We start from the raw sequence: 24,141 nt of genomic DNA on the forward strand, positions 1-24,141 counted from the left end.
CCGTGGACATTTTCTGCTTTTTATGTATAAAAAGACTGTTGAAGTATTTGTAAGCTAGAGCAGCTGTCAGATACCTGTGCTGTGACAGTTGTTCTCCACATGCATGTGAATCAATAAACAGCAAGCTAACCTGATTGCTGCGACTCTGCATCATTCAGTAAAATTCTTCTAACAATTTTCATTTAATTTATACAAACTACACACTGCCTCTAAAAGATAGAAACTGAAGATTAAATTATTTCTACTGAGAGCATCTTTTTTAACCTATAGATCGGGTAGGCATGATAGAATTGGGTCTTCTAGATTCTGATGCAGGAGTTACCTTATAACATGCCCATGTTTGGCCTGTATGGATAGTGATGGGTCCAGTCAGGGTCAGTGATAGGACCTGGAAGGGATCAATTTGGGTGTATATGAGGCGTATTTGTGAAGCACAAAGGGGTCCCAGTAACACATGCCCAGGTCCACCTGAAACCCACCTAGACCACATTCCACCCATATTTGAGACCTGTAGCTATAAGCATAAGCCTTCATGTCTTTGAATTTACCTACTTAACCCAGACTTATTGATACCAAATTTAAAGTTGAATCAGAAAAATTCATCGAGCAGCTCAATGTGTTTTTTTTTCTTACTGTGGTCAGATAACTGCAAACACTGTATTTTAAGATTAAAATCCTGATGTAACCTAAATGGCTGAAGAACAATATTAAAACAAAACAGAGGTGTACAAGCTCAAATTTACATTTAACCTATTAACAAGCCTTGACCCCTTTCTCTCTACTCCACTTAATAATTTCAGATTAGTAACAGAAATCAACCCAAATTCTGCATGTTTGAAAATAGACATAAAAGCTAGACAACCATAATGAAATAAAAGGATTGGAGGCCATGAAATGTTTGATTCTGTTTGATTTGTATTCAGGAAAATATTGATTTCAAAATGAAGTTTAGGAAAAAGCTAATTTTATGATTTTATTCATTGTATTTTGACAGTTGCAGATTTACTTGAATATTTTTCTATACTTTCTATTACAATTATAATTTAATCACTTTTATCACAATTCTTGAATAGAAATTCTCAAGATTTAGGGCTGTAATGTCATGCAGAAAACTGACAAAAATCCTGGCCGGTTAAGGTCAGATTGTCACACATAAATTCACACACTGTTCTCTTGCAATAATGATCCTCAGTATATGTCACTTATGCCACTTAGGAGCTTTATGAATTAAAATGATGGACAGGTGCTTTAAGGAATTTTACACAGCTCTTAAAGGGCTGTTTTGTGTTAAGAAGCTACCTGTGGGTCCCTGAAGGTAACTGGGCACTTGATGTATCATTTATTTATATATTTTCCTCGCAGAACACGAAGGAGGACGCGTCCAGTATGAGAAGCTATCGCGGGATTTCGTGGAGATCACTTCCATCGCCTCCTCCACTCTGCCCATATCGTTTCCACACCGGCTGTGTGTGTGTGTGCGCGCTGGTGTGTGTGTTTGTGTGTGTTTGTGTTGTGTGAGTGTGAAGAGCTGCGCGCCGGTCGTCAGCTGATCCTTCTCGGTGCGCGCTATCGCTCACCTCAGCTCAAGACAAGCTTTAGGCTCCAGCCGGGCGAGCCGTTTACCGTTCAGTCTTCTTTAGCTAGTTAACGCTATATCGGCAGAGCCAGAAACCGGCTTCAGCTTCTTTTTCTACCACAGAGAGAGAGACCGGGAGCGAGGCAGCCCGGCGGTACCTGAAGACGGAGAGAGCGAGATAGGAGAGAAAATGTCGCGTCCAGGAAAGCCAGTACTGGTGGTGTTGGGAGTGCTGGTGCTGCACACTGTAGTGTTTGCACAGAACGGTAAGCTAAGGTGTAAAATCAGCCTGCTGGGATTTATGTCCTGTTTACTGCTGACTGGATAACTAGCTTAACTAGTAGCTAACGGTTGGTTAGGTTACTAAGCTAGCTAACCTAGCGTTAACTAGCTAGGTTACGTGTGTGCGGACGGTTCGAGCCTGCGGTGTTTGTTGGGATGATGATAAAACTCAAACGCTTTCCTCCGAGGTGAAACATCATTTTAAAAAATCAATAAACACCTGATATTGTAAGCTAGCTTATTAAGATAGGCAAACAGCGGTTTGGCTTAAATATTCACATTTAGCTAGTTAATTAGCTTGCTAGGTTAATTAGCCTAGATGTGTCGCTCAGATTTGAATTGAAAATGACAGTTGGGCTCACCTAGTTAGCTTAGCTTAACGAAATGACTAACGTTAGGTTAGCTAGTTACCTAGGTAAGATAGGTTAGGTTAGTTAGTTTATCTAGGCAAACAAAATAATAAAAAAAATCAACTTACGTTAAAAATTTTAGGACATGCTGACACCCCCTGCAAATAAACCTAACCTAGTTTTGATCCTATGTTTCTGTCCTGTGTATTTTTTATCTTCAGAAAACAACCTAATATTAACAACCTAAGACTAACCTTAGCTAGCTATCTAGCTAAATAAAGATTATATTAACGCATAATTTAGGACATACAGGAGCATACTCATTTCAAACAAACAGGTTGTGTATTAGCTAGCTCGCTTGCTGTGATGTATTTGGTTGAGTATGGGGATGTAATAACTAGCTACATCAATACGCCTGCACGGCCACGACTCAGCCCGAGCCCCCCTGTTCATACTAGCTAAGCTGGGCTAGGTCTTCAGGAGAAACCCTCGCTAAATATCTCCAACCTCTTCGGTTGATATTTCTTCTTTAAACATTTCCAAAACGTGTAGAGATTGATGATGGACGTTGAGATAACCGCGAGTGCACCGGTCCTCTGCAGCACCGAAAATAGCGCCGCTTCATTCTGCTGCATGTTTCTATTTATAGAGGCGATGCAGCAGTGGGATGCATGGCGGTAATGTCCTCCTGGTGGTCCTGCTCAAGTCTTAATGTGAAGCAGAGCGGTGCAGCATGTCTGTCACTGAGTCACGGGGGAAAAAACGCACAGTCTCGCAGTGTAGATGAACGAAGGGCATGAGAAAGAGAAATAAGCTCGTCCGCATTCAGGCCAGCTAAGGCTTCTTGCTTCCTGAAAATCTGAGGAATGTGTTGAGGTCGCCCCCCTCCCATTTCACAGATCTGAGAGCAGCTCCGCCTCCTCCACCCCAGCCTTAATCATAGAAGAAAGCTGACAGTCTCTGATCTCAGATCAGCAGAAAGCAATTTCCACCAGCACCCAGATAATATCGCTTTGTAGGCTGTAAGTGGTGTGCTAGGCAGCCTACATCAGTTTCAGAGACTATGCAACACAGAAATACAGTTGTTAGGCAGAAATGCATGTTCTGAGCATTGTGTAGAATAATCAGAGTGGAATGTGCATTTTTTGTGATAAATGTTTTATTGTATTTATTATAGCTGAGATTATTATTATTCAGGGTGTCAGTTGCATCGTACCAAATATGAACATTAGCACCATTAACTAATGGATCCATATACATTATGTCAATATAAATTATGCTGCAGTGAGTCCTGCCAGAATAATGCCTTTATTACATTTGGATACAGAGTTCTAAAAAGTCATTTAGCAGTAGAGTAGGAATGGTGGTGGGTATCTCCAGCAAAATTGGAATTTAAATCGAGTGGAATGTAAATTGATTATGTATATAGTAAAAAAAAAATCCTTGTTCTGAAATTTCTAGCTTTTCTGTTGACCTCATTTGGCAAAAATACCAATTGGAATTGCCCTACGCCGTCATAATGAGATCAGGTTGCAGCATTTTGAATAGGTTATTCCTGGCACCTTCTCTTCCACCTCGTTCATCTGTCCTCTCTCAATCTCAAAGACACACACAAAATATGCACACATTCAGTGACCCATTTTAGCCTCTGAACGCACCCCTTTGCTGCCTTGTAGGCAACAGAGTTTCTGCATTCTGTTCTGCCTGAGGCCGACCCCGTTCGTGTGTTTGCATAAGGCCCATTACTGCATGCACACCATAACTGTGCATATATTAACTCTGGGCCCACTAGCTCTTCAGATATTTCTCGCTGCCTGACTTCACGAGTGAGCACCACCATTATGTTCATGAGTTCCTTGTAGATTTTTAATTGACTGATCAAATGTGGTTTCAAGTCATTTCCCAAGGATGGCTGTTATTAATTAACTTGCTAATTAATGTAGATGTAGAGGCCAGGCACAGTGTTGGTTTTCTTACATCCTCTGTTTCAAATGCTGTCTTTGTTTGGTGTGAGTTTCCCTTTTGTGTGTTCGAAAAAGCAGGCCTTATAAAGGGTGCATAGTAAAAACACAGTTTGTACATAGTGCTGAATAAAAAAAAAAAACAATGTTGAAAGTAATTAATAGTTGTATAAGTTAAATAATTTATTGAGGATGTGCACTTGTCAGTCTGTGACATGAATAAATACACAGCATTTAATTTGCTCATAGTAACATACATGCAGTGTAAACTACAGTATCTACAAGTGGTATAAAAAAATGTGTGCCTGCTCTGGTGACATCCAGTAAATGAAAAATGTCAAAGGCGACAGAAGATAGGAGAATGTCAGTGTCACATATGTGACATTGTATGACATTTACTTGACATACAGTTTGCTTGACAAACAGTATGAACAGTAGGGACAAATGGATATTATGACAAAATGTATTGTTATAATAAATTGCATCGCATTATGTAACTCTTTTTTTCTAGACTTTATGGAAGCTGTCAGTGCTTAGTCCTGTGTAAATTGATAAAGTGCAGCTTTTTTCAACATGCTTAACCTCAACAAAAATTGATGCATATTGAAAAAAAGGCATTTTTGTCTGAATGGAAGGCCAAATAGCAGTACAAAACAAAGTCAAATGTATTCCTAAAGCACATTTCAAACAACTCTGTTGACAAAAGTGCTCTCTATTAGAATTTAAAACAAAAAGAAAACAACACAGAACAATGCAAAACCAGAACAAATCAAATCAAATTACATCAAATCAAATTACATAAAAAGCTAAGATATAAAAATGAGATTTAAGACGAGATTTAAAACTTGACACCCGCGGGGGCTAGTCTGACGTGTAAAGGCAGTTCATTTTACAATTTGGGGGCCAGAACTGCAAAAGCACGATCACCCCTTTGTTTTAATCTAGATTTGCGGACCACAAGAAGAAGCCGATCTAAGTGACCTCGATGGAACGTAAGGCTTCTGAAGGTCAGAAAGATGGGTTGGAGCTAGATCATTTAAAGACTTGTTAAAAAATATTAAGATCTTAAAATCTATCCTGAAATGTACAGGAAGCCAGTGAAGCGCAGCCAGTACTGGTGAAATGTTCTCTCACTTCCAAGACTTAAATTAAATAAAGGCTCTTTATACCTGTAATAAGATATTTTAAACTCACTCATCATACATATCACTAGTTCTTTATGGGACCCAAAGTGGTTGTTCAGCCTTGCTCAGAAAACCATTTAAGGCAAATTTAATGGTCTAGGAAATGCAGGCTGATGTGGTCATACTATAATGTCATACTATACAGTACATTTTTGTAAGTTTAGCTATTAACTACTGCTTTCATTTTCCTCAAAGCCACAGAAGACATGTCCATTGAGATTATTCAAGGAAACATCAACAACAGTCCCTCAGTGCATGCAAGAGGACAACTTCCTGGTTTCTCATTGCTGATGTGTTAATGTAGACCACTTTGTTTTAGAAATTGGATTAAGGAAGAATAATGCTTTATCTTTTGTATCTTTGTGGTAGTGGGTAATGTGTTTGTGTTCTTTGCAGTAACAGTTTGCAGTAACAGTAGTCAGTATTGGTGATATGGAAATTTCAGTGTAGCTAATGTGGGGGTAGCAGATGTGCGTGTGTGGAGCCTGTGCCTCTCATCCCTCCCCCAATGACATGGGCTACGTACCTGCCTGGTTGCTGTAGCACGCTTCTATGGAAACAGAGTTTGTCTTTCAAAGCACACCAACACAAGAACAGTGAGAAATTTCAATGAAATGTGCAACATCAAAGCATTGTGATTGCAGAAGCTCTGTTGTTGAAGGTCATTGTTCTTAATGTGTGAGTATGAATTGTGCAGGCCCTATTCTCTTCGTCAGCACTGTTTCTTTCCTTTTTTCTGTTCTGTCTAAATATTTTCTGTCTTAATATCTTAAATATCTATCTTGTTTCTGGTTCATTTAATTAACTCTTATTATTTCAGTTTTGTTTTAATTTGTTTGCTTTTTCTCTTTTAAACCCAATTTCTTTTCGTATTTTCTTTGTCATTTTTCATTTTCTTTTTTTCTCTATCCCAAACCCATCCTGTCATTCTTCAGCGGGTTTTGTGAAGTCTCCCCTATCTGAGACTAAACTGACTGGTGACACGTTTGAGCTATACTGTGATGTAATTGGAACCCCCACCCCTGAGGTCCAGTGGTGGTATGCAGAAGTGGACAGTGTTAATGGCTTCATCCAGCTGTGGGATGGTGCACGTGGCCAGCGCGTTTCCATAAACACTGCATATGGATCCAATGGTGTTAGTGTGCTTGCTGTTGTGCGTGTCATCACGGGAGATTCTGGGATTTATGAGTGCCGAGCCAGTAACAACCCGCAACGCAATGATCTTCACCAAAATCCATCAACTGTCTGGATACGAGCCCAGGCAACAGTTACCGTTCTGCAGAGTGAGTCAATTAAGTGTAGTGGTTCCAGAGTAGAGTGATAACACAAGCCCCTGTTTAGAAAATCCTCTGGAAATGTGCAGGTAGTGTTAGTGAACGAGACACCTGTTTTGCCCTTGTGTCCTCTCTTCTGTGAAGTCAACGTCTGGATAATATTCCCATACAAACTCAGTAGTTGACCTCTTAGTATCCTTCTCCACTTCTGACCAAAGCTTTAAAGCCAAAATACTACCTATAGCTTGCTGTAGATGTTGAGCTTATTGGGGATTTGTAGCCAAATCTACTTTTTCTTAAATCTGGTTCTGCAATGGTGGTTTTGTGATTTTAAACAAGTAATGCAGCAATGTCTATTAGATGAAGAACTTGGATGAACATTTATTTATACATCGACCAGCCACTTCCCTCCTTCTCGTTTCTACACTTACTGTCAATTTTAACAGAGCCAGGCAAAAATGTCAGCAATCACAATTGAATTCTGGCATTAACAATAAAACCTGATTTGGCAATACAACATCACTAGGATTTTGACTGCCACTGAGTTCTATGAGAGGACCAGTTGTGGGTTTGGCATTAAAAGGTCAGTACTGCGGTACGGTGGTGGGTCTCTGATGTTTTAATTACAAAGCCCTGAGAATCTTGTTGGTATTCATGGCATTATGGCCTCAAATCAAGTAATTTCACATCAGAATTTGGCTGGTACTGTGAGAAGGCCTATGTTAGATCCTCTAGCAGGGCAGTGATAAAAAAAGCCTTTGAATCCTGGGTGAGGTCCAAAGTCTTTGCAGTTTTTTTGGCCTCAAATATTGTCAACTCATCCAACGTTTGAGGAGTTGGTTATTTTAAAGTACTAAATATAGCAGCATCAATAATTGTGTCATAATAGTTTAAATCAAGCTGTCTTGCTTTGTACTGATTGTGTGTGTGTGTGTGTGTGTGTGTGTGTTTGTGTGTGTGTGTGTGTGTGTGTGTGTGTGTGTGTGTGTGTGTGTGTGTGTGTGTGTGTGTGTTTTTAGAGCCATTAATTAATGTGACTGATCACATCACCCTTCCCACGGATACCAATCTGCCACAAGTCACGCTGCAGTGTAACCTGACTACTGTATCGTACAATCATCGCTGGAGCTACTGGACCAAGAATGGAGAGGAAATCCCGACCACACGGACTGAGCAGAAGAACATTGAATACAAGTAAAGGCCACCTGACTATGTTTACATAACAAGACCTGTTTATTTAAATAAGGGTTCTTCAGCTCTGGTGCTGGACAACATACAAATAACAGATCAGATAAACCTAGTTCTGCAGGAAAAAACTGTATTAACTGTGCTGAACTATCACCAGATTGTACTTATTATAACACCAACACTCCACTTTGATTCAGCATGTTTTATGATTCTGCTATATGTGCTTCACGTAAGTATTCATTAATAGGGCTGTGCATTGAAGAACTAGGTAATATGTATCACATATAGGGGTTACAATTCAATGTATTGTGATATTGTAAGATAGGTGATATATTGTGAAAGTTTAAATCAATTTTCTTTTAAACTGTCATTATATTACACTATCATATTTATAAAATCTAAGTAAAAGAAAAGTTTACTTTTATGCAATCAACACAGTGGGATCTGAGGTACAACACTGCTGTGTAGTGGCAGGATTTTATCACAACACAAAATTAACCACTGTCTACGTCAAGCTTAACATATAAACGAATCATTTAAAATTGTGCTTCTGAATCGTGTTTTTGAAAATCAATACAGTATTTATGGTTAAACGTGTCTTGCAGGATGGCAACAGTTGGTTTTAGACTCATTGGGTTCCAACTTTTTTTATTTTATTATTATTATTATTTATATAATTTGTTTTTAGACAGAATTTAAAATGGTCATAATTTATCCAACAATTGAATTGACATGTGACTTCTGTATCCTTTATGTTGCCAGCATGAGTATATTTTGAGGCTTCACTGTGGGAGTTCAGTTCATGGCCTCCTTTAGTTTGTCCCCACATTACTAATCCTTCCGCCTGACTCTTAATTGAATCAGACTGACCACATACGCAGGGAGACATGTCCTGCTGCTGTTTAACCTGTCCTAGTGCCTCAGAGATCATGTCTCTAGGACTGGAAAAAACATTACTGTGGGCCAAGACAACACCTTTAGAATAGTGATTTACCTCTCTGTGTCAGCCTTCATTAAAGAAGGCTCTGTTTATTAGTTTTTTTCCAGAATTCTGGTGTTTGCAGTAGAATCTAGGTTGCATGACTAAATAAAGCACATGACACTGATAGCAGGCCTGTCTTTGTGTTTAAGGAACAGTACAGAGCGCAGAATAAAGGCAACAAAGTGCTGTAGAGGATTAAACGGCTTCAGGCAGTTGACAAAAATAACAGGAAAAAAATAACATCATAATGTGCCTTCCAAAGAATTACAATGCTGGCGATTACAACAATACCAAAACAAAAATAAGTTACAGGTTAAACGTTTCCAGCATACGGAAAGGGCCTGAAGTGACAATTATTCCATGCCTAGAAGGCATTGAATACTCATGAAAAAGTAATGGCAATGTATTGGTTAAAAAGTGCATGAACCTGGTGTATATTGAACAATTAATATCACTGTGCATATGAAAACCATCAGCTGCACAAAAGATGATGTAGCTAGTGGTTGCTAAGCAACATTACACACCCCACTCGATGTCTCAACTTCAGATGACAGTGAAGGACAAGTGGTAGCATTCCTAATCATTTTTTTTCCACTCCTACAGAATCAACAAGCCAAGGGCAGAGGACGCCGGGGAATACATGTGTGTTTATACGTTTGAGCTTGCGCCTTTAGCCAATGCCAGCATTGAGGTGAAATGTAAGACAATTTCTTTTCTCTGAAACATTTTAACATATATTTTTTTTAAGTACATGTTGCATTTATATATATATATTAAAACTCTCCTACAGTCTATTGTCAAATCATACATTTTTGAGTGGTTTCAGTTTTAAAATTGACTAACGTGTGGTGCCTTCTTTAATACTGGATGGCCTGTATTTACACAAATGGACAAAAATGGTTGGTGCCTCTCGATTAATAAAAGAAAAAGGTATAATAAATAAAATTTCTATTAACATAAACAAATGAAAATCCAAAATTGATTTTAAACCATTAAACAGGCCTGGACAAAAATGATGGTACCCTTGAAAATAATGTGACCAAATGGACATGCTAAATCAAGGTGCATCCAATATTTAGCATTACAGGTGTCTACATTCTTGTAATGATTCATTAGACCTATATATATATCAGTCATAGTCACTGTGCTGTTTGGTGACATGGCGTTTACTACACTCAACATTGACTAGAGGAAGCGAAGGAAAGAGTTGTCTCAGGAGATTAGAGAGAAAATTATAGACAAGCATGTTAAAGGTATAGATTATAAGACCACAGTTTGATGTTCCTGTGACTACAGTTGAACATATTTTTTTTAAATTTAAGATAAATGGGACTGTAGCCAACCTCCCTGGACATGGTCGCAGTAGGAACGTTGATGGCAAATTAATGAGACGGATAATATGAATAGTAACAAAAGAGCCCAGAAAAACGAGATTAAAGGTGAAGCTCAAGGAACATCAGTGTCAGATCGCACCAGCCGTCGTTGTTTGAGCCAAAGTGGACATCATTGTTGAAAACAAAACATAAAAAAGCCAGACTGGAATTTGTCAAACTCAATGTTGACAAGCCACAAAGCTTCTGGGAGTCCTATGGTCAGATGAGACAAAAATTGAACTTTCTACCAAGGCACATCAGCATGGTTTACAGATGGAAAAAAGGAGCCTATCAAAAAAAAAAACGCTGTCCCTACTGTGAAACATGGAGGAGGCACAGTTATGTTCTGGGGCTGTTTTGCTGCATCTGGCACAGGGTTTCTTGAATCTGTGCAGGGTACGATAAAATCTCAAGACCATTAAGGGATTCTCTAGAGAAATGTGCTGCCCAGTGTCAGAAAGCTTGTTCTCAGTCACAGTTCATGAGTCTTGCAACAGGAGAGTGACTCAAACACACAGCTAAAAACACCCAAGAATGACTAGGAGGAAAACATTGGGCTATTCTGAAGTGGCCTTCTGAGAGCCCTGACTATTGCAACCTTAACTAATGCTGCCTGTAGAAAGCAAAACGTTAGTAAAATAGCTTAAATGGTGAGCTACATAGTGCTTGGAAATATTTGGAAATAATGATAAAATGTAATATCACAGAATCACACAATGTTTTATAGTCATTGAGGAGGTTAATTTAAATGTTCATTGCCAAAATAGTCATTTATAAACCTGACCAAAGGGGGACCCTGTGAAATATGTGATATGCCTTAAATGTAATGTATGGACTTTATAATATTTGGGTGTGATATATAAATGAAAATGGACAAAAGAGAACATTAAAAATACATTTGAAATACCAACAAACATTAGTTTTTCACACACAGCACTGCACCAAATTAAATAGGCTAGCTATGCTCTCTTTGTAATCAAATACACTGTTGACCAGAGATATTGAAATTTTGATGACAGTCAATTATATTGTGACATGCTCTGTGATGATCATCAAAGATAACAGATATATATCTTTTTGCACGCCTTTTGAACTTTTTCTTTAAAAACTTTAAATCCGCTAGGAAACGTATGTTGCTGTCAAGCCATGGGAACCATATGCAAAGCACTCAAAATTTAATAATCTCAAAAAACAAACAAAAAAAACAACTACGTGATATTAGAGATACTAGACACTGTAGAATTTAATCACATGCTTGTAATGTGTTTATGTTGCTAAAATAACAAATAAAAATGAATATACATATACTGTGTATTGCTAAGCTCTCGTTAGGTTAACGGATTTGATAAATAGCTGTGTAGATGCAAGTTTCTTTTTGTATTTTTTCCTCCTCTGTCTTCCTCTACCTTCCCCCCTCCATCTTTGTGTCTGTGTGGCTCAGATGCTGCAACATTAATGATTAGTGTCGGCCTAGTATCTCAAAACAGCTACTCTCACAGTGTTGTGCTGCTCTCTGCAGCACATGCTGAGTCAGAGAGGCAAAGCTTGGAATCTGAGAAAGGGCATGACGGCATGATGCTTAGTATCAGTGTGACAGCATGCTCTGTTTGGCTGGAAGGCTATGCTTACTAGATCCCCCACCATTTAGGCATTCATGCAAGTTGACATGAAGGATACATTAGTAAATTGTTTAGATACAAATAATGACACATACCGTGTCAAATGTAGAACCCTTCTTTGGTTTCATCAACTCTCTTGCAGCTCAGTACATCTCTTTAAAAGACAGAATTTCTAAAAAGTGGGGCAGAAATGGAGAAGAGGCTTGAAGGTGTATAGAGTTCACCTAATCACCTGCTCACCTGGCTCTCTTTCCCCACTGCTCACACTGAGAACTGCAGTAGCAGATGGTGGCTGGTATGAGGGTTTAGGGACTTAATTTCTACATTGAAAATGTCTCTCAAATTAGAAATTGTATATTATATAGTATTATTACAATTGTTAATTGTTCTAGTATTTTCTCTACAGTTTTATTTAACTTGTTTTTTTTCTACCTTTCATTTTAATCTTTTATTAGGGTTCAAGCACCGAAGGTGCGTAGAACCCTATTGTTTTTGCTAAGATTTTTCTTCTTATTATTAGGGTTCAAGCACCGAAGGTGCGTAGAACCCTATTGTTTTTGCTAAGATTTTTCTTCTTATTATTATTATTATTATTATTATTATTATTAGGGTTCAAGCACCGAAGGTGCGTAGAACCCTATTGTTTTTGCTAAGATTTTTCTTATTATTATTATTATTCTTTTTCTCCTGTAAAAACAGTTGTGCAGCCTAAACCGTAAGTCATAGAGGAATGAAACTTGGTAGGTAGATGTAGGATCAGTGCATCTCGGTGGACAACAAAAATGGCACCGATTGGTCAAGTGGTGGCGCTATAAACAAGGAAATTCATTTTTCACAATTTTCTCAATAACTCAAAAACCATAAGACCTACATTCAAAATTCTTTGTTTGATGGATTCCTTGGGTCAATACCTACAACTTTCCAATTTGGACCATGCACTTCCGTCTATATAGATTTTTTGCTAATTTGCATAATATGCAAAACATACTTTTGCGAACTAGTCCTAGGAATTTTGATCAATCCTGGCATGTTTGGTATCAAAACACTCGTGAGAGCATGGCCTTCAATATTCATTAAGAAAAAGTTGAAATTTGTAAACAATATGGCCACCATATGCAAATTAGTCCTTCTGGATATATGCCCCATTCACTTCAATTGTTCAATTTGGAACACTGTTTCTCAGCAACCGTGCAACCTAGCAAGCTGAAACTTTGCATGCAGAATCTGTCATACAGCCTCTAAAGGATGTTCAAAGGGCAACTTAATCAATCAACATGGCTGAACACCATCAGCCAATCAGCATTCAGCAGACATTTTGGCAGGCTGAATGTTGCCCAATCTGGATGACACTTGGCAGTTATGTTCAGGTGGAGACGCTGTAGTGACCTGCAAATTGCTGAAACAATCCGACCACTGGGGGGCGCTGTTCCAACAAATCGAATACATGTCAATCATACTATACTATTTTGACATCTAAATGTTTGTGCCATATTTAGTACAGTGGCTCTGACAAATTTGTCAATACAACTATGTTTAAAAAGTGCTTTGTTTATTCAGAACTGCTAATTGTTTGAAAATAGCAATATTGATACTAGTCTCTGGATATTTGGCCTATCACCGCCATTTCAGACTTGTTGCACACTGTAGAGTCTCTAGGTTAAGATTCAATAAAAACATTTGTGAAAATTTCACATACAATAGTGTCCAGGCATCAAGCAGTCTGAGCGTCCTTGAAATTTTCAACCTAAATTGCTGTAACTCTGCAGTATTTGCTGTAATCTCACAATGTCAAAGACCTCTGTACAATATCACTCTGATGAAGCGCCATTTAATACAGAACTAGATTTAGAATATATTTGTAATTACATGTCATATCAGAACATGCACTCCTTTGTGCCTCTTCTCAACATTAATAACAGGTGAAAGACTTTTGATAATTTCTCAATGTGACAGAGTGTCTCCAATTGTGTTACACCTTCTTACACATCACCATCCTATGCTCTAGTAGGCACCATTGTGCCAGTTGCTGTTTGATGAAGCGCCATTTAATTCAGAACTAGATTTAGAATAACTTTGTAATTACATGTCATGTCAGACAATGAACTAATTTGTGTTAATGTAAACTTGTTTGGTAAAACATTTCAGCTTGTTTTGCAAAGGTCAAAAGGTCAATCTGAACACCACTTTGTAAACATTCTGGTTGAAACCACCTGATCAATACCAATAACATGTAGACACATTTTGACTAGATCTAACTCACTTGATGAATATCCTACAAACTTCACTAGATTGACATTACAATTACAATTTACAATTTAAGCACTGATCACGTTGAAAGGCTTCTGCTCAACATTAATAACAGGTGAAAATTTTTTAATAATCTCTAAATGTGACAGGGCATCTCCAATCATATTAGCCCTTTTTACACATCACCATTCAGTTCTCTAGTATGCACCATTGTGCCAGTTGGTGCTTGAACCCGATGATTGCCGCTTGCGGCTATATTTATTAGGGGTTCGAGCACGTAGTGCTAGAAACCCTATTGTAATTGTTCTGATTATTATTATTATTATTATTATTAGGGGTTCGAGCACGTAGTGCTAGAAACCCTATTGTAATTGTTCTGATTATTATTATTATTATTATTATTATTATTATTATTATTATTAGGGGTTCGAGCACGTAGTGCTAGAAACCCTATTGTAATTGTTCTGATTATTATTATTATTATTATTCTTATTCTTTTTCTGCCATAGAAGTGATTGGGCAGAAGAAACCGTAAGGCCTACAGGGCTGAGACTTGGTCATATGGTAGTACTTCTCACCGCTACTCAGATTCAAAAGATGAGCCCGATCGGCCTCAAGGGGGCGCTATGGCGAAGGTCAACGCGTTAGGCCACCTAACTCCCACGCCCTGAAAGCTAGAGCAAAAATTCTTGCATTATATGATTCCTTGGTTAATGGCAAATCAAAAAGGTCAATAGAACCACTAAGCTCCGCCCACTTAGATTTTTTGCTATTTAGCATAATATGCAAAACCTACTTTTGAGAACTTGTCCTAGGGTCATTGACCAATCCTGTCATATTTGGTGTCAAACAACTCAGCAGAGTCCCAACCTCAATAATTATCGAAAAAATTGAGAAATTTTTAAACAATATGGCCACCATATGCAAATTAATCTTACCGTGGCACACCCAAATTTACTCTAACAGCTGTAACTTTTGAATGCTTAAACCTACACTAATGCCACTTTACAACTTTGATGCCAACATGATTCTGAGGTAGCCCGTCAATCTGTGTAGACATACGCCCCCAGGGGGCGGAGCCAAAGCTAAAAATCTGTTTCTCAGGAACCGTACAAGCTATGAAGCTCTCCTTTGGCATGTATTATCTATGGCCTATGTCCTAATGTTTTACAGAAGGAAAATTTGATATGCAAATTTTTGCAATCGTTATTAGCCAATCAGATTCCAGCAAGCTTTTGACAGGCTAAACAATGACCAATCAGGACGATACTTATACCCTACATGTATCTCAGGGCCTTCTATCATCCATTAAAATATGGCGTTGATTGGCTTCAAGGGGGCGCTATAGCAGAAAATCAGTTATATCTAAAGGTACAAGTGGCGTAGGCTTGTTATTCTTTTTTACTTGTATACTTTGCTGTAGCCTTTACAACTTTGTAATTACATATGTTTACCAAAAATGCAAAGATTTTCATCAGTGGCCAAAAGAGTAAAAATTGCTCTTTTCGAACTTGTCTTTAAGTCCTTAATCAATCAAAACAAATTTGGTCTTGATGCAATCTTGAGACCCTGTAGGTAAAGAATTATCAAAAAAATCTTGACATTTTAACTATTTGAGGCCCATAAACCTTGATCAAACATGTACGTGAAAGCCTTTTCAGAGTTATTTGGCCAAAACTCTGTCAAAGTTTAAAACATGCCAAAACTGTTGAAGCTACTAATTAACAATGACATTTGAAGTACATGTGCCAAGTATGAGCCAAATAAGTCTTCAGTAGGCTCTACAGTGAAAAAATAACTATTTTCAATTTATTCTATTTATCGCTATTTTCCAACCTAAATGGACAGAAGACTGGAACCTTTCACCCTATCAACACACAAATTTATACACATATATAGACTGATAATCTGATCTTTATTACAAATTTTCAGCCAAATCGGACATGTTTTGCCTCTACAACGGCTGGAAAACTACAGCGATTTTGTAGGCCTCAAGCCTGTATTATCCCTTTTTTCAAATCTAAATGGACAGAAGTCAGGAACCTTTGACCCTATTGACACAGAAATTGACATACATATATAGACTGATATTGTGATCCTGATTGCAAATTTTGAGCCAAATCAGATATTTTTTGCCTCTAATATGGCCAAAGAGCAACAGCCATTTTGTAGGCCATAAGCCTGTATTATCACTTTTTTCAAACCTAAATGGTCAGAAGTCAGGAACCTTTGACCCTATCAACACACAAATTTACATACATGTATATACAGACCACTTGATCATGAGTACCAATTTGGAGCCCAATCGGACTTTTCTTCTCTTTTTAATAAATAGAAACACACTGATAGGGAATGTTCTGTCTTTCTGATAGAGTGATAGATTTCCAGCAGATTATATGTGGTCTCTTGCTGCGCTCTGGTGGTCATTTGGTGAAACAGCTACAGGTGAATTATTCTAAATTAAAGCTCTGCTGAACTTATTCAATCTTGCTGGTCTTGCTTAATTGAACATATTTATCCTTCTTGTTCATGCTGGTCAGCCGCCTGGGTCATTCTTGTTTATGCTCCACCCACTTAATTTTTTTTTAAATTTGCATAATATGCAAAACCTACTTTTGAGATCTTGTCCTTGGATCCTTGACCAATGATGACATGTTTGGTGTCAAACAGTTCAGCAGAGCTTACTCCTCAATAATTATTAAAAAAATCTTTACATTTATAAACAATATGGCCGCCATATGCAAATGAGTTCTACCATGGTGCAGTAAAATGTCTTTAACACATAACTTTTGAATGCTTAACCTGACACTAATACCACTTCAGTCCTTTGATCATTACATGATTCTCAGATACCCTGTCAGTTTAAGTAGACATACACCCCTACGGGGCGGGGCCAATGCTCGATAGCTGTTTCTCTAGAACCATACAAGCTATCAAGGTCATCCTAGCCAATTATCATCTATGGCCCATGCACTAATGGTACACCAAATGAAAATTTGATATGGACACTTTTGTGGTCACTATTAGCCAATCACATTCCAGCAAGCTTTTAACAGGCGGAATGTTAATCAGGTCAAAACTTATATACTATATACGGGTTATTTATGTGCCCTTTTTATGCGTTGTGTTTTTTCAATTTAAGAACTGAATTTGTTTCACCAAATGCCCACTAGAGTGCAGTAAGACACCACATAAAACCTGATGAACACTACAGCTCAATTTATCAATGCTTTTCAACTAGTTTACTCACACCACTCATCTAGCATTGCCATTATGGTCTTTATGGTCACGCTGGTCACCCAGCTTGGTTATGCTGGCCATCCAGCTTGGTCATGCTGGCCATTCACATTGGTCATTATGGTCCTGCTGGTCATTCAGCTTTGTCCTCATAGTAATGGTGGTCTTCCAGCTTGGTCATACTGGCCAACCACCTTTGCCATGCTGGTCATCCAGTTTGGTCATTATGGTCTTCCAGCTTGGTCAATATGGTCAACAAGTTTGTCATCCAGATTAGTCATGCTGGTAATCTAGCTTGGTCTTCACGGTCAGGCTGGTCATCCTCATCCAGTTTGGCGATGCCAGTCAACCGGCAACATGTTTTAAGCTTAACTGGCCTCCAGGGGTCTCTTTGCCTGTAACGCTCGAACCCCGTAAATCGCCGCTTGCGGCTATATTTATTCTTATTCTTTTTCTGCCATAGAAGTGATCGGGCAGGAGAAACCGTAAGGCCTACAGGGCTGAGACTTGGTCATATGGTAGTACTTCTCACCGCTACTCAGATTCAAAAGATGAGCCCGATCGGCCTCAAGGGGGCGCTATGGCGAAGGTCAACGCGTTAGGCCTCGTAACTGCCACGCCCTGATAGCTAGAGCAAAAATTCTTGCACTATATGATTCCTTGGTTAATGGCAAATCAAAAAGGTCAATAGAACCACTAAGCTCCGCCCACTTAGATTTTTTGCTATTTAGCATAATATGCAAAACCTACTTTTGAGAACTTGTCCTAGGGTCATTGACCAATCCTGTCATGTTTGGTGTCAAACAACTCAGCAGAGTCCCAACCTCAATAATTATCAAAAAAATTGTGAAATTTGTAAACAATATGGCCGCCATATGCAAATTAATCTTACCGTGGCACACCCAAATTTACTCTAACAGCTGTAACTTTTGAATGCTTAAAACTACACTAATGCCACTTTAGACCGTTGATGCCAACATGATTCTGAGGTAGCCCGTCAATCTGTGTAGACATACGCCCCCAGGGGGCGGAGCCAAAGCTAAAAATCTGTTTCTCAGGAACCGTACAAGCTATGAAGCTCTCCTTTGGCATGTATCATCTATGGCCTATGTCCTAATGTTTTACAGAAGGAAAATTTGATATGCAAATTTTTGCGATCGTTATTAGCCAATCAGTTTCCAGCAAGCTTTTGACATGCTAAACAATGACCAATCAGGACGATACTTATACCCTACATGTATCTCAGGGCCTTCTATCATCCATTAAAATATGGCGTTGATTGGCCTCAAGGGGGCGCTATAGCAGAAAATCAGTTATATCTAAAGGTACAAGTGGCCTAGGCTTGTTATTCTTTTTTAGTTGTATACTTTGCTGTAGCCTTTACAACTTTGTAATTACATGTATTTACCAAAAATGCAAAGATTTTCATCAGTGGCCAAAAGAGTAAAAATTGCTCTTTTCGAACTTGTCTTTAAGTCCTTAATCAATCAAAACAAATTTGGTCTTGATGCAATCTTGAGACCGTGTAGGTAAATAATTATCAAAAAAATCTTGACAATTTAACTACTTGAGGCCCATAAACCTTGATCAAACATGTACGTGAAAGCCTTTTCAGAGTTATTTGGCCAAAACTCTGTCAAAGTTTAAAACATGCCAAAACTGTTGAAGCTACTAATTAACAATGACATTTGAAGCACATTTGCCAAGTATGAGCCAAATAAGTCTTCAGTAGGCTCTACAGTGAAAAAATAACTATTTTCAATTTATTCTATTTATCGCTATTTTCCAACCTAAATGGACAGAAGACAGGAACCTTTCACCCTATCAACACACAAATTTATACACATATATAGACTGATAATCTGATCTTGATTGCAAATTTTCAGCCAAATCGGACATGTTTTCCCTCTACAACGGCTGGAAAACTACAGCGATTTTGTAGGCCTCAAGCCTGTATTATCGCTTTTTTCAAACCTAAATGGACATAAGTCAGGAACCTTTGACCCTATCAACACAGAAATTGACATACATATATAGACTGATATTGTGATCTTGATTGCAAATTTTGAGCCAAATCAGATATTTTTTGCCTCTAATATGGCCAAAGAGCAACAGCCATTTTGTAGGCCATAAGCCTGTATTATCGCTTTTTTCAAACCTAAATGGACAGAAGTCAGGAACCTTTGACCCTATCAACACACAAATTTACACACATATATATGCAGACCACTTGATCATGAGTACCAATTTGGAGCCCAATCTGACTTTTCTTCTCTTTTTAATAAATAGAAACACACTGATAGGGAATGTTCTGTCTTACTTATAGAGTGATAGATTTCCAGCAGGTTATATGTGGTCTCTTGCTGCGCTCTGGTGGTCATTTGGTGAAACAGCTACATTTGAATTATTCTAAATTAAAGCTCTGCTGAACTTATTTAATCTTTTTTGTCTTGCTTAATTGAACATATTTATCCTTCTTGGTCATGCTAGTCAGCCACCTGGGTCATTCTTATTTATGCTCCACCCACTTAATTTTTTTTTAATTTGCATAATATGCAAAACCTACTTTTGAGATCTTGTCTTTGCCTCCTTGACCAATCATGACATGTTTGGTGTCAAACAGTTCAGCAGAGCTTACTCCTCAATAATTATAAAAAAAAATCTTTACATTTATAAACAATATGGCCGCCATATGCAAATTAGTTTTACCATGGTGCAGTAAAATGTCTTTAACACTTATAACTTTTGAATGCTTAACCTGACACTAATACATACCACTTCAGTCCTTTGATCATTACATGATTCTCAGATACCCTGTGAGTTTAAGTAGACATACACCCCCAGGGGGCAGAGCCAATGCTCAATAGCTGTTTCTCTACAACCATACAAGCTATCAAGGTCATCCTTGCCAATTATCATCTATGGCCCATGCACTAATGGTACACCAAATGAAAATTTGATATGGACACTTTTGTGGTCACTATTAGCCAATCACATTCCAGCAAGCTTTTGACAGGCAGAATGTTTATCAGGTCAAAACTTATACACTATATATGGGTTATTTATATGCCCTTTTTATGCCTTGTGTTTTTTGAATTTAAGAACTGAAGTTGTTTCACCAAATGCCCACTAGAGTGCAGCAAGACACCACATAAAACCTGATGAACACTACAGCTCAATTTATCAATGCTTTTCAACTAGTTTACTCACACCACTCATCTAGCATTGTCATTTTGGTCTTTATGGTCACGCTGGTTACCCAGCTTGGTTATCCAGTTTGGTGATGACGGTCAACCAGCAACAGGTTTTAAGCCTAACTGGCCTCCAGGGGCCTCTTTGCCTGTGACGCTCGAACCCCGTAAATCGCCGCTTGCGGCTATATTTATTAGGGGTTCGAGCACGTAGTGCTAGAAACCCTATTGTAATTGTTCTGATTATTATTAGGGGTTCGAGCACGTAGTGCTAGAAACCCTATTGTAATTGTTCTGATTATTATTATTATTATAGTTCTTATTCTTTTTCTGCCATAGAAGTGATTGGGCAGAAGAAACCGTAAGGCCTACAGGGCTGAGACTTGGTCATATGGTAGTACTTCTCACCGCTACTCAGATTCAAAAGATGAGCCCGATCGGCCTCAAGGGGGCGCTATGGCAAAGGTCAACGCGTTTGGCCTCGTAACTCCTACGCCCTGATAGCTAGAGCAAAAATTCTTGCATTATATGATTCCTTGGTTAATGGCAAATCAAAAAGGTCAATAGAACCACTAAGCTCCGCCCACTTAGATTTTTTGCTATTTAGCATAATATGCTAAACCTACTTTTGAGAACTTGTCCTAGGGTCATTGACCAATCCTGTCATATTTGGTGTCAAACAACTCAGCAGAGTCCCAACCTGAATAATTATTAAAAAAATCTTGAAATTTGCAAAAAATATGGCCGCCATATGCAAATTAATCTTACCGTGGCACACCAAAATTTACTCTAACAGCTGTAACTTTTGAATGCTTAAATCTACACTAATGCCACTTTAGACCTTTGATGCCAACATGATTCTGAGGTAGCCCGTCAATCTGTGTAGACATACGCCCCCAGGGGGCGGAGCCAAAGCTAAAAATCTGTTTCTCAGGAACCGTACAAGCTATGAAGCTCTCCTTTGGCATGTATCATCTATGGCCTATGTCCTAATGTTTTACAGAAGGAAAATTTGATATGCAAATTTTTGCGATTGTTATTAGCCAATCAGGTTCCAGCAAGCTTTTGACAGGCTAAACAATGACCAATCAGGACGATACTTATACCCTACATGTATCTCAGGGCCTTCTATCATCCATTAAAATATGGCGTTGATTGGCCTCAAGGGGGCGCTACACCAGAAAATCAGTTATATCTAAAGGTACAAGTGGCCTAGGCTTGTTATTCTTTTTTATTTGTATACTTTGCTGTAGCCTTTACAACTTTGTAATTACATGTGTTTACCAAAAATGCAAAGATTTTCATCAGTGGCCAAAAGAATAAAAATTGCTCTTTTCGAACTTGTCTTTAAGTCCTTAATCAATCAAAACAAATTTGGTCTTGATGCAATCTTGAGACCCTGTAGGTAAATAATTATCAAAAAAATCTTGATATTTTAACTATTTGAGGCCCATAAACCTTGATCAAACATGTACGTGAAAGCCTTTTCAGAGTTATTTGGCCAAAACTCTGTCAAAGTTTTAAACAGGCCAAAACTGTTGAAGCTACTAATTAACAATGACATTTCAAGCACATGTGCCAAGTATGAGCCAAATAAGTCTTCAGTAGGCTCTACAGTGAAAAAATAACTAATTTTAATTTATTCCATTTATCGCTATTTTCCAACCTAAATGGACAGAAGACATGAACCTTTCACCCTATCAACACACAAATTTATACACATATATAGACTGATAATCTGATCTTGATTGCAAATTTTCAGCCACATCGGACATGTTTTCCCTCTACAACGGCTGGAAAACTACAGCGATTTTGTAGGCCTCAAGCCTGTATTATCGCTTTTTTCAAACCTAAATGGACAGAAGTCAGGAACCTTTGACCCTATTGACACAGAAATTTACATACATTATATAGACTGATATTGTGATCTTGATTGCAAATTTTGAGCCAAATCAGATATTTTTTGCCTCTAATATGGCCAAAGAGCAACAGCCATTTTGTAGGCCATAAGCCTGTATTATCGCTTTTTTCAAGCCTAAATGGACAGAAGTCAGGAACCTTTGACCCTATCAACACACAAATTTACACACATATATATACAGACCACTTGATCATGAGTACCAATTTGGAGCCCAATCGGACTTTTCTTCTCTTTTTAATAAATAGAAACACACTGATAGGGAATGTTCTGTCTTACTTATAGAGTGATAGATTTCCAGCAGGTTATATGTGGTCTCTTGCTGCGCTCTGGTGGTCATTTGGTGAAACAGTTACAGTTGAATTATTCTAAATAAAAGCTCTGCTGAACTTATTTAATCTTGCTTGTCTTGCTTAATTGAACATCTCTATCCTTCTTGGTCATGCTGGTCAGCCACCTGGGTCATTCTTGTTTATGCTCCACCCAATTTTTTTTTTTTTAAATTTGCACCTACAACCTACAACCTACTTTTGAGATCTTGTCCTTGGCTTCTTGACCAATCATGACATGTTTGGTGCCAAACAGTTCAGCAGAGCTTACTCCTCAATAATTATTAAACAAAATCTTTACATTTATAAACAATATGGCCGCCATATGCAAATGAGTTCTGCCATGGTGCAGTAAAATGTCTTTAACACTTATAACTTTTGAATGCTTAACCTGACACTAATACCACTTCAGTCCTTTGATCATTACATGATTCTCAGATACCCTGTCAGTTTAAGTAGACATACACCCCCCCAGGGGGCGGGGCCAATGCTCGATAGCTGTTTCTCTAGAACCATACAAGCTATCAAGGTCATCCTAGCCAATTATCATCTATGGCCTATGCACTAATGGTACACCAAATGAAAATTTGATATGGACACTTTTGTGGTCACTATAAGCCAATCGCATTCCAGTAAGCTTTTGACAGGCTAAATGTTAATCAGGTCAAAAATTATATACTATATACGGGTTATTTATATGCCCTTTTTATGCCTTGTGTTTTTTCAATTTAAGAACTGAATTTGTTTCACCAAATGCCCACTAGAGTGCAGTAAGACACCACATAAAACCTGATGAACACCACAGCTCAATTTATCAATGCTTTTCAACTAGTTTACTCACACCACTCATCTAGCATTGCCATTATGGTCTTTATGGTCACGCTGGTCACCCAGCTTGGTTATGCTGGCCATCCAGCTTGGTCATGCTGGCCATTCACATTGGTCATTATGGTCCTGCTGGTCATTCAGCTTTGTCCTCATAGTAATGGTGGTCTTCCAGCTTGGTCATACTGGCCAACCACCTTTGCCATGCTGGTCATCCAGTTTGGTCATTATGGTCTTCCAGCTTGGTCAATGTGGTCAACAAGTTTGTCATCCAGATTAGTCATGCTGGTAATCTAGCTTGGTCTTCACGGTCATGCTGGTCATCCTCATCCAGTTTGGCGATGCCGGTCAACCGGCAACATGTTTTAAGCCTAACTGGCCTCCAGGGGTCTCTTTGCCTGTAACGCTCGAACCCCGTAAATCGCCGCTTGCGGCTATATTTAGGGGTTCGAGCACGTAGTGCTAGAAACCCTATTGTAATTGTTCTGATTATTATTATTATTATTATTATTATTATTATTATTATTATTATTATTATTCTTATTCTTTTTCTGCCATAGAAGTGATCGGGCAGAAGAAACCGTAAGGCCTACAGGGCTGAGACT

The 24,141-nt window shown here is 38.3% G+C and overlaps 1 protein-coding gene across 8 annotated transcripts in view; it reads left to right on the forward strand.

The window, feature by feature from the left end:
• The first annotated feature begins 1,468 nt into the window (after positions 1-1,468).
• The window catches only part of nptna (neuroplastin a), a 68,536-nt gene continuing 45,863 nt past the window's right edge, over positions 1,469-24,141 (forward strand). For 6 of the 8 annotated variants that reach the window (XR_007437825.1, XR_007437826.1, XM_049474566.1 and 3 more), the window contains exons 1-4: positions 1,469-1,842; positions 6,289-6,636; positions 7,647-7,821; positions 9,401-9,495. Coding sequence is in view for 6 of the 8 variants with exons in the window: in XM_049474566.1 (XP_049330523.1) it covers positions 1,767-1,842; positions 6,289-6,636; positions 7,647-7,821; positions 9,401-9,495 (694 nt within the window). In the remaining 2 variants the exon portion in view is untranslated. Of the gene's footprint in view, positions 1,843-6,012; positions 6,032-6,288; positions 6,637-7,646; positions 7,822-9,400; positions 9,496-24,141 lie in introns of those variants that run through there. The other 2 variants (XM_007246609.4, XM_015605122.3) reach the window with 2 other exon arrangements.

This window comes from Astyanax mexicanus, chromosome 2, assembly GCF_023375975.1.
Source record: "Astyanax mexicanus isolate ESR-SI-001 chromosome 2, AstMex3_surface, whole genome shotgun sequence".
In the NCBI taxonomy this organism is placed as follows: Eukaryota; Metazoa; Chordata; class Actinopteri; order Characiformes; family Acestrorhamphidae; genus Astyanax; species Astyanax mexicanus.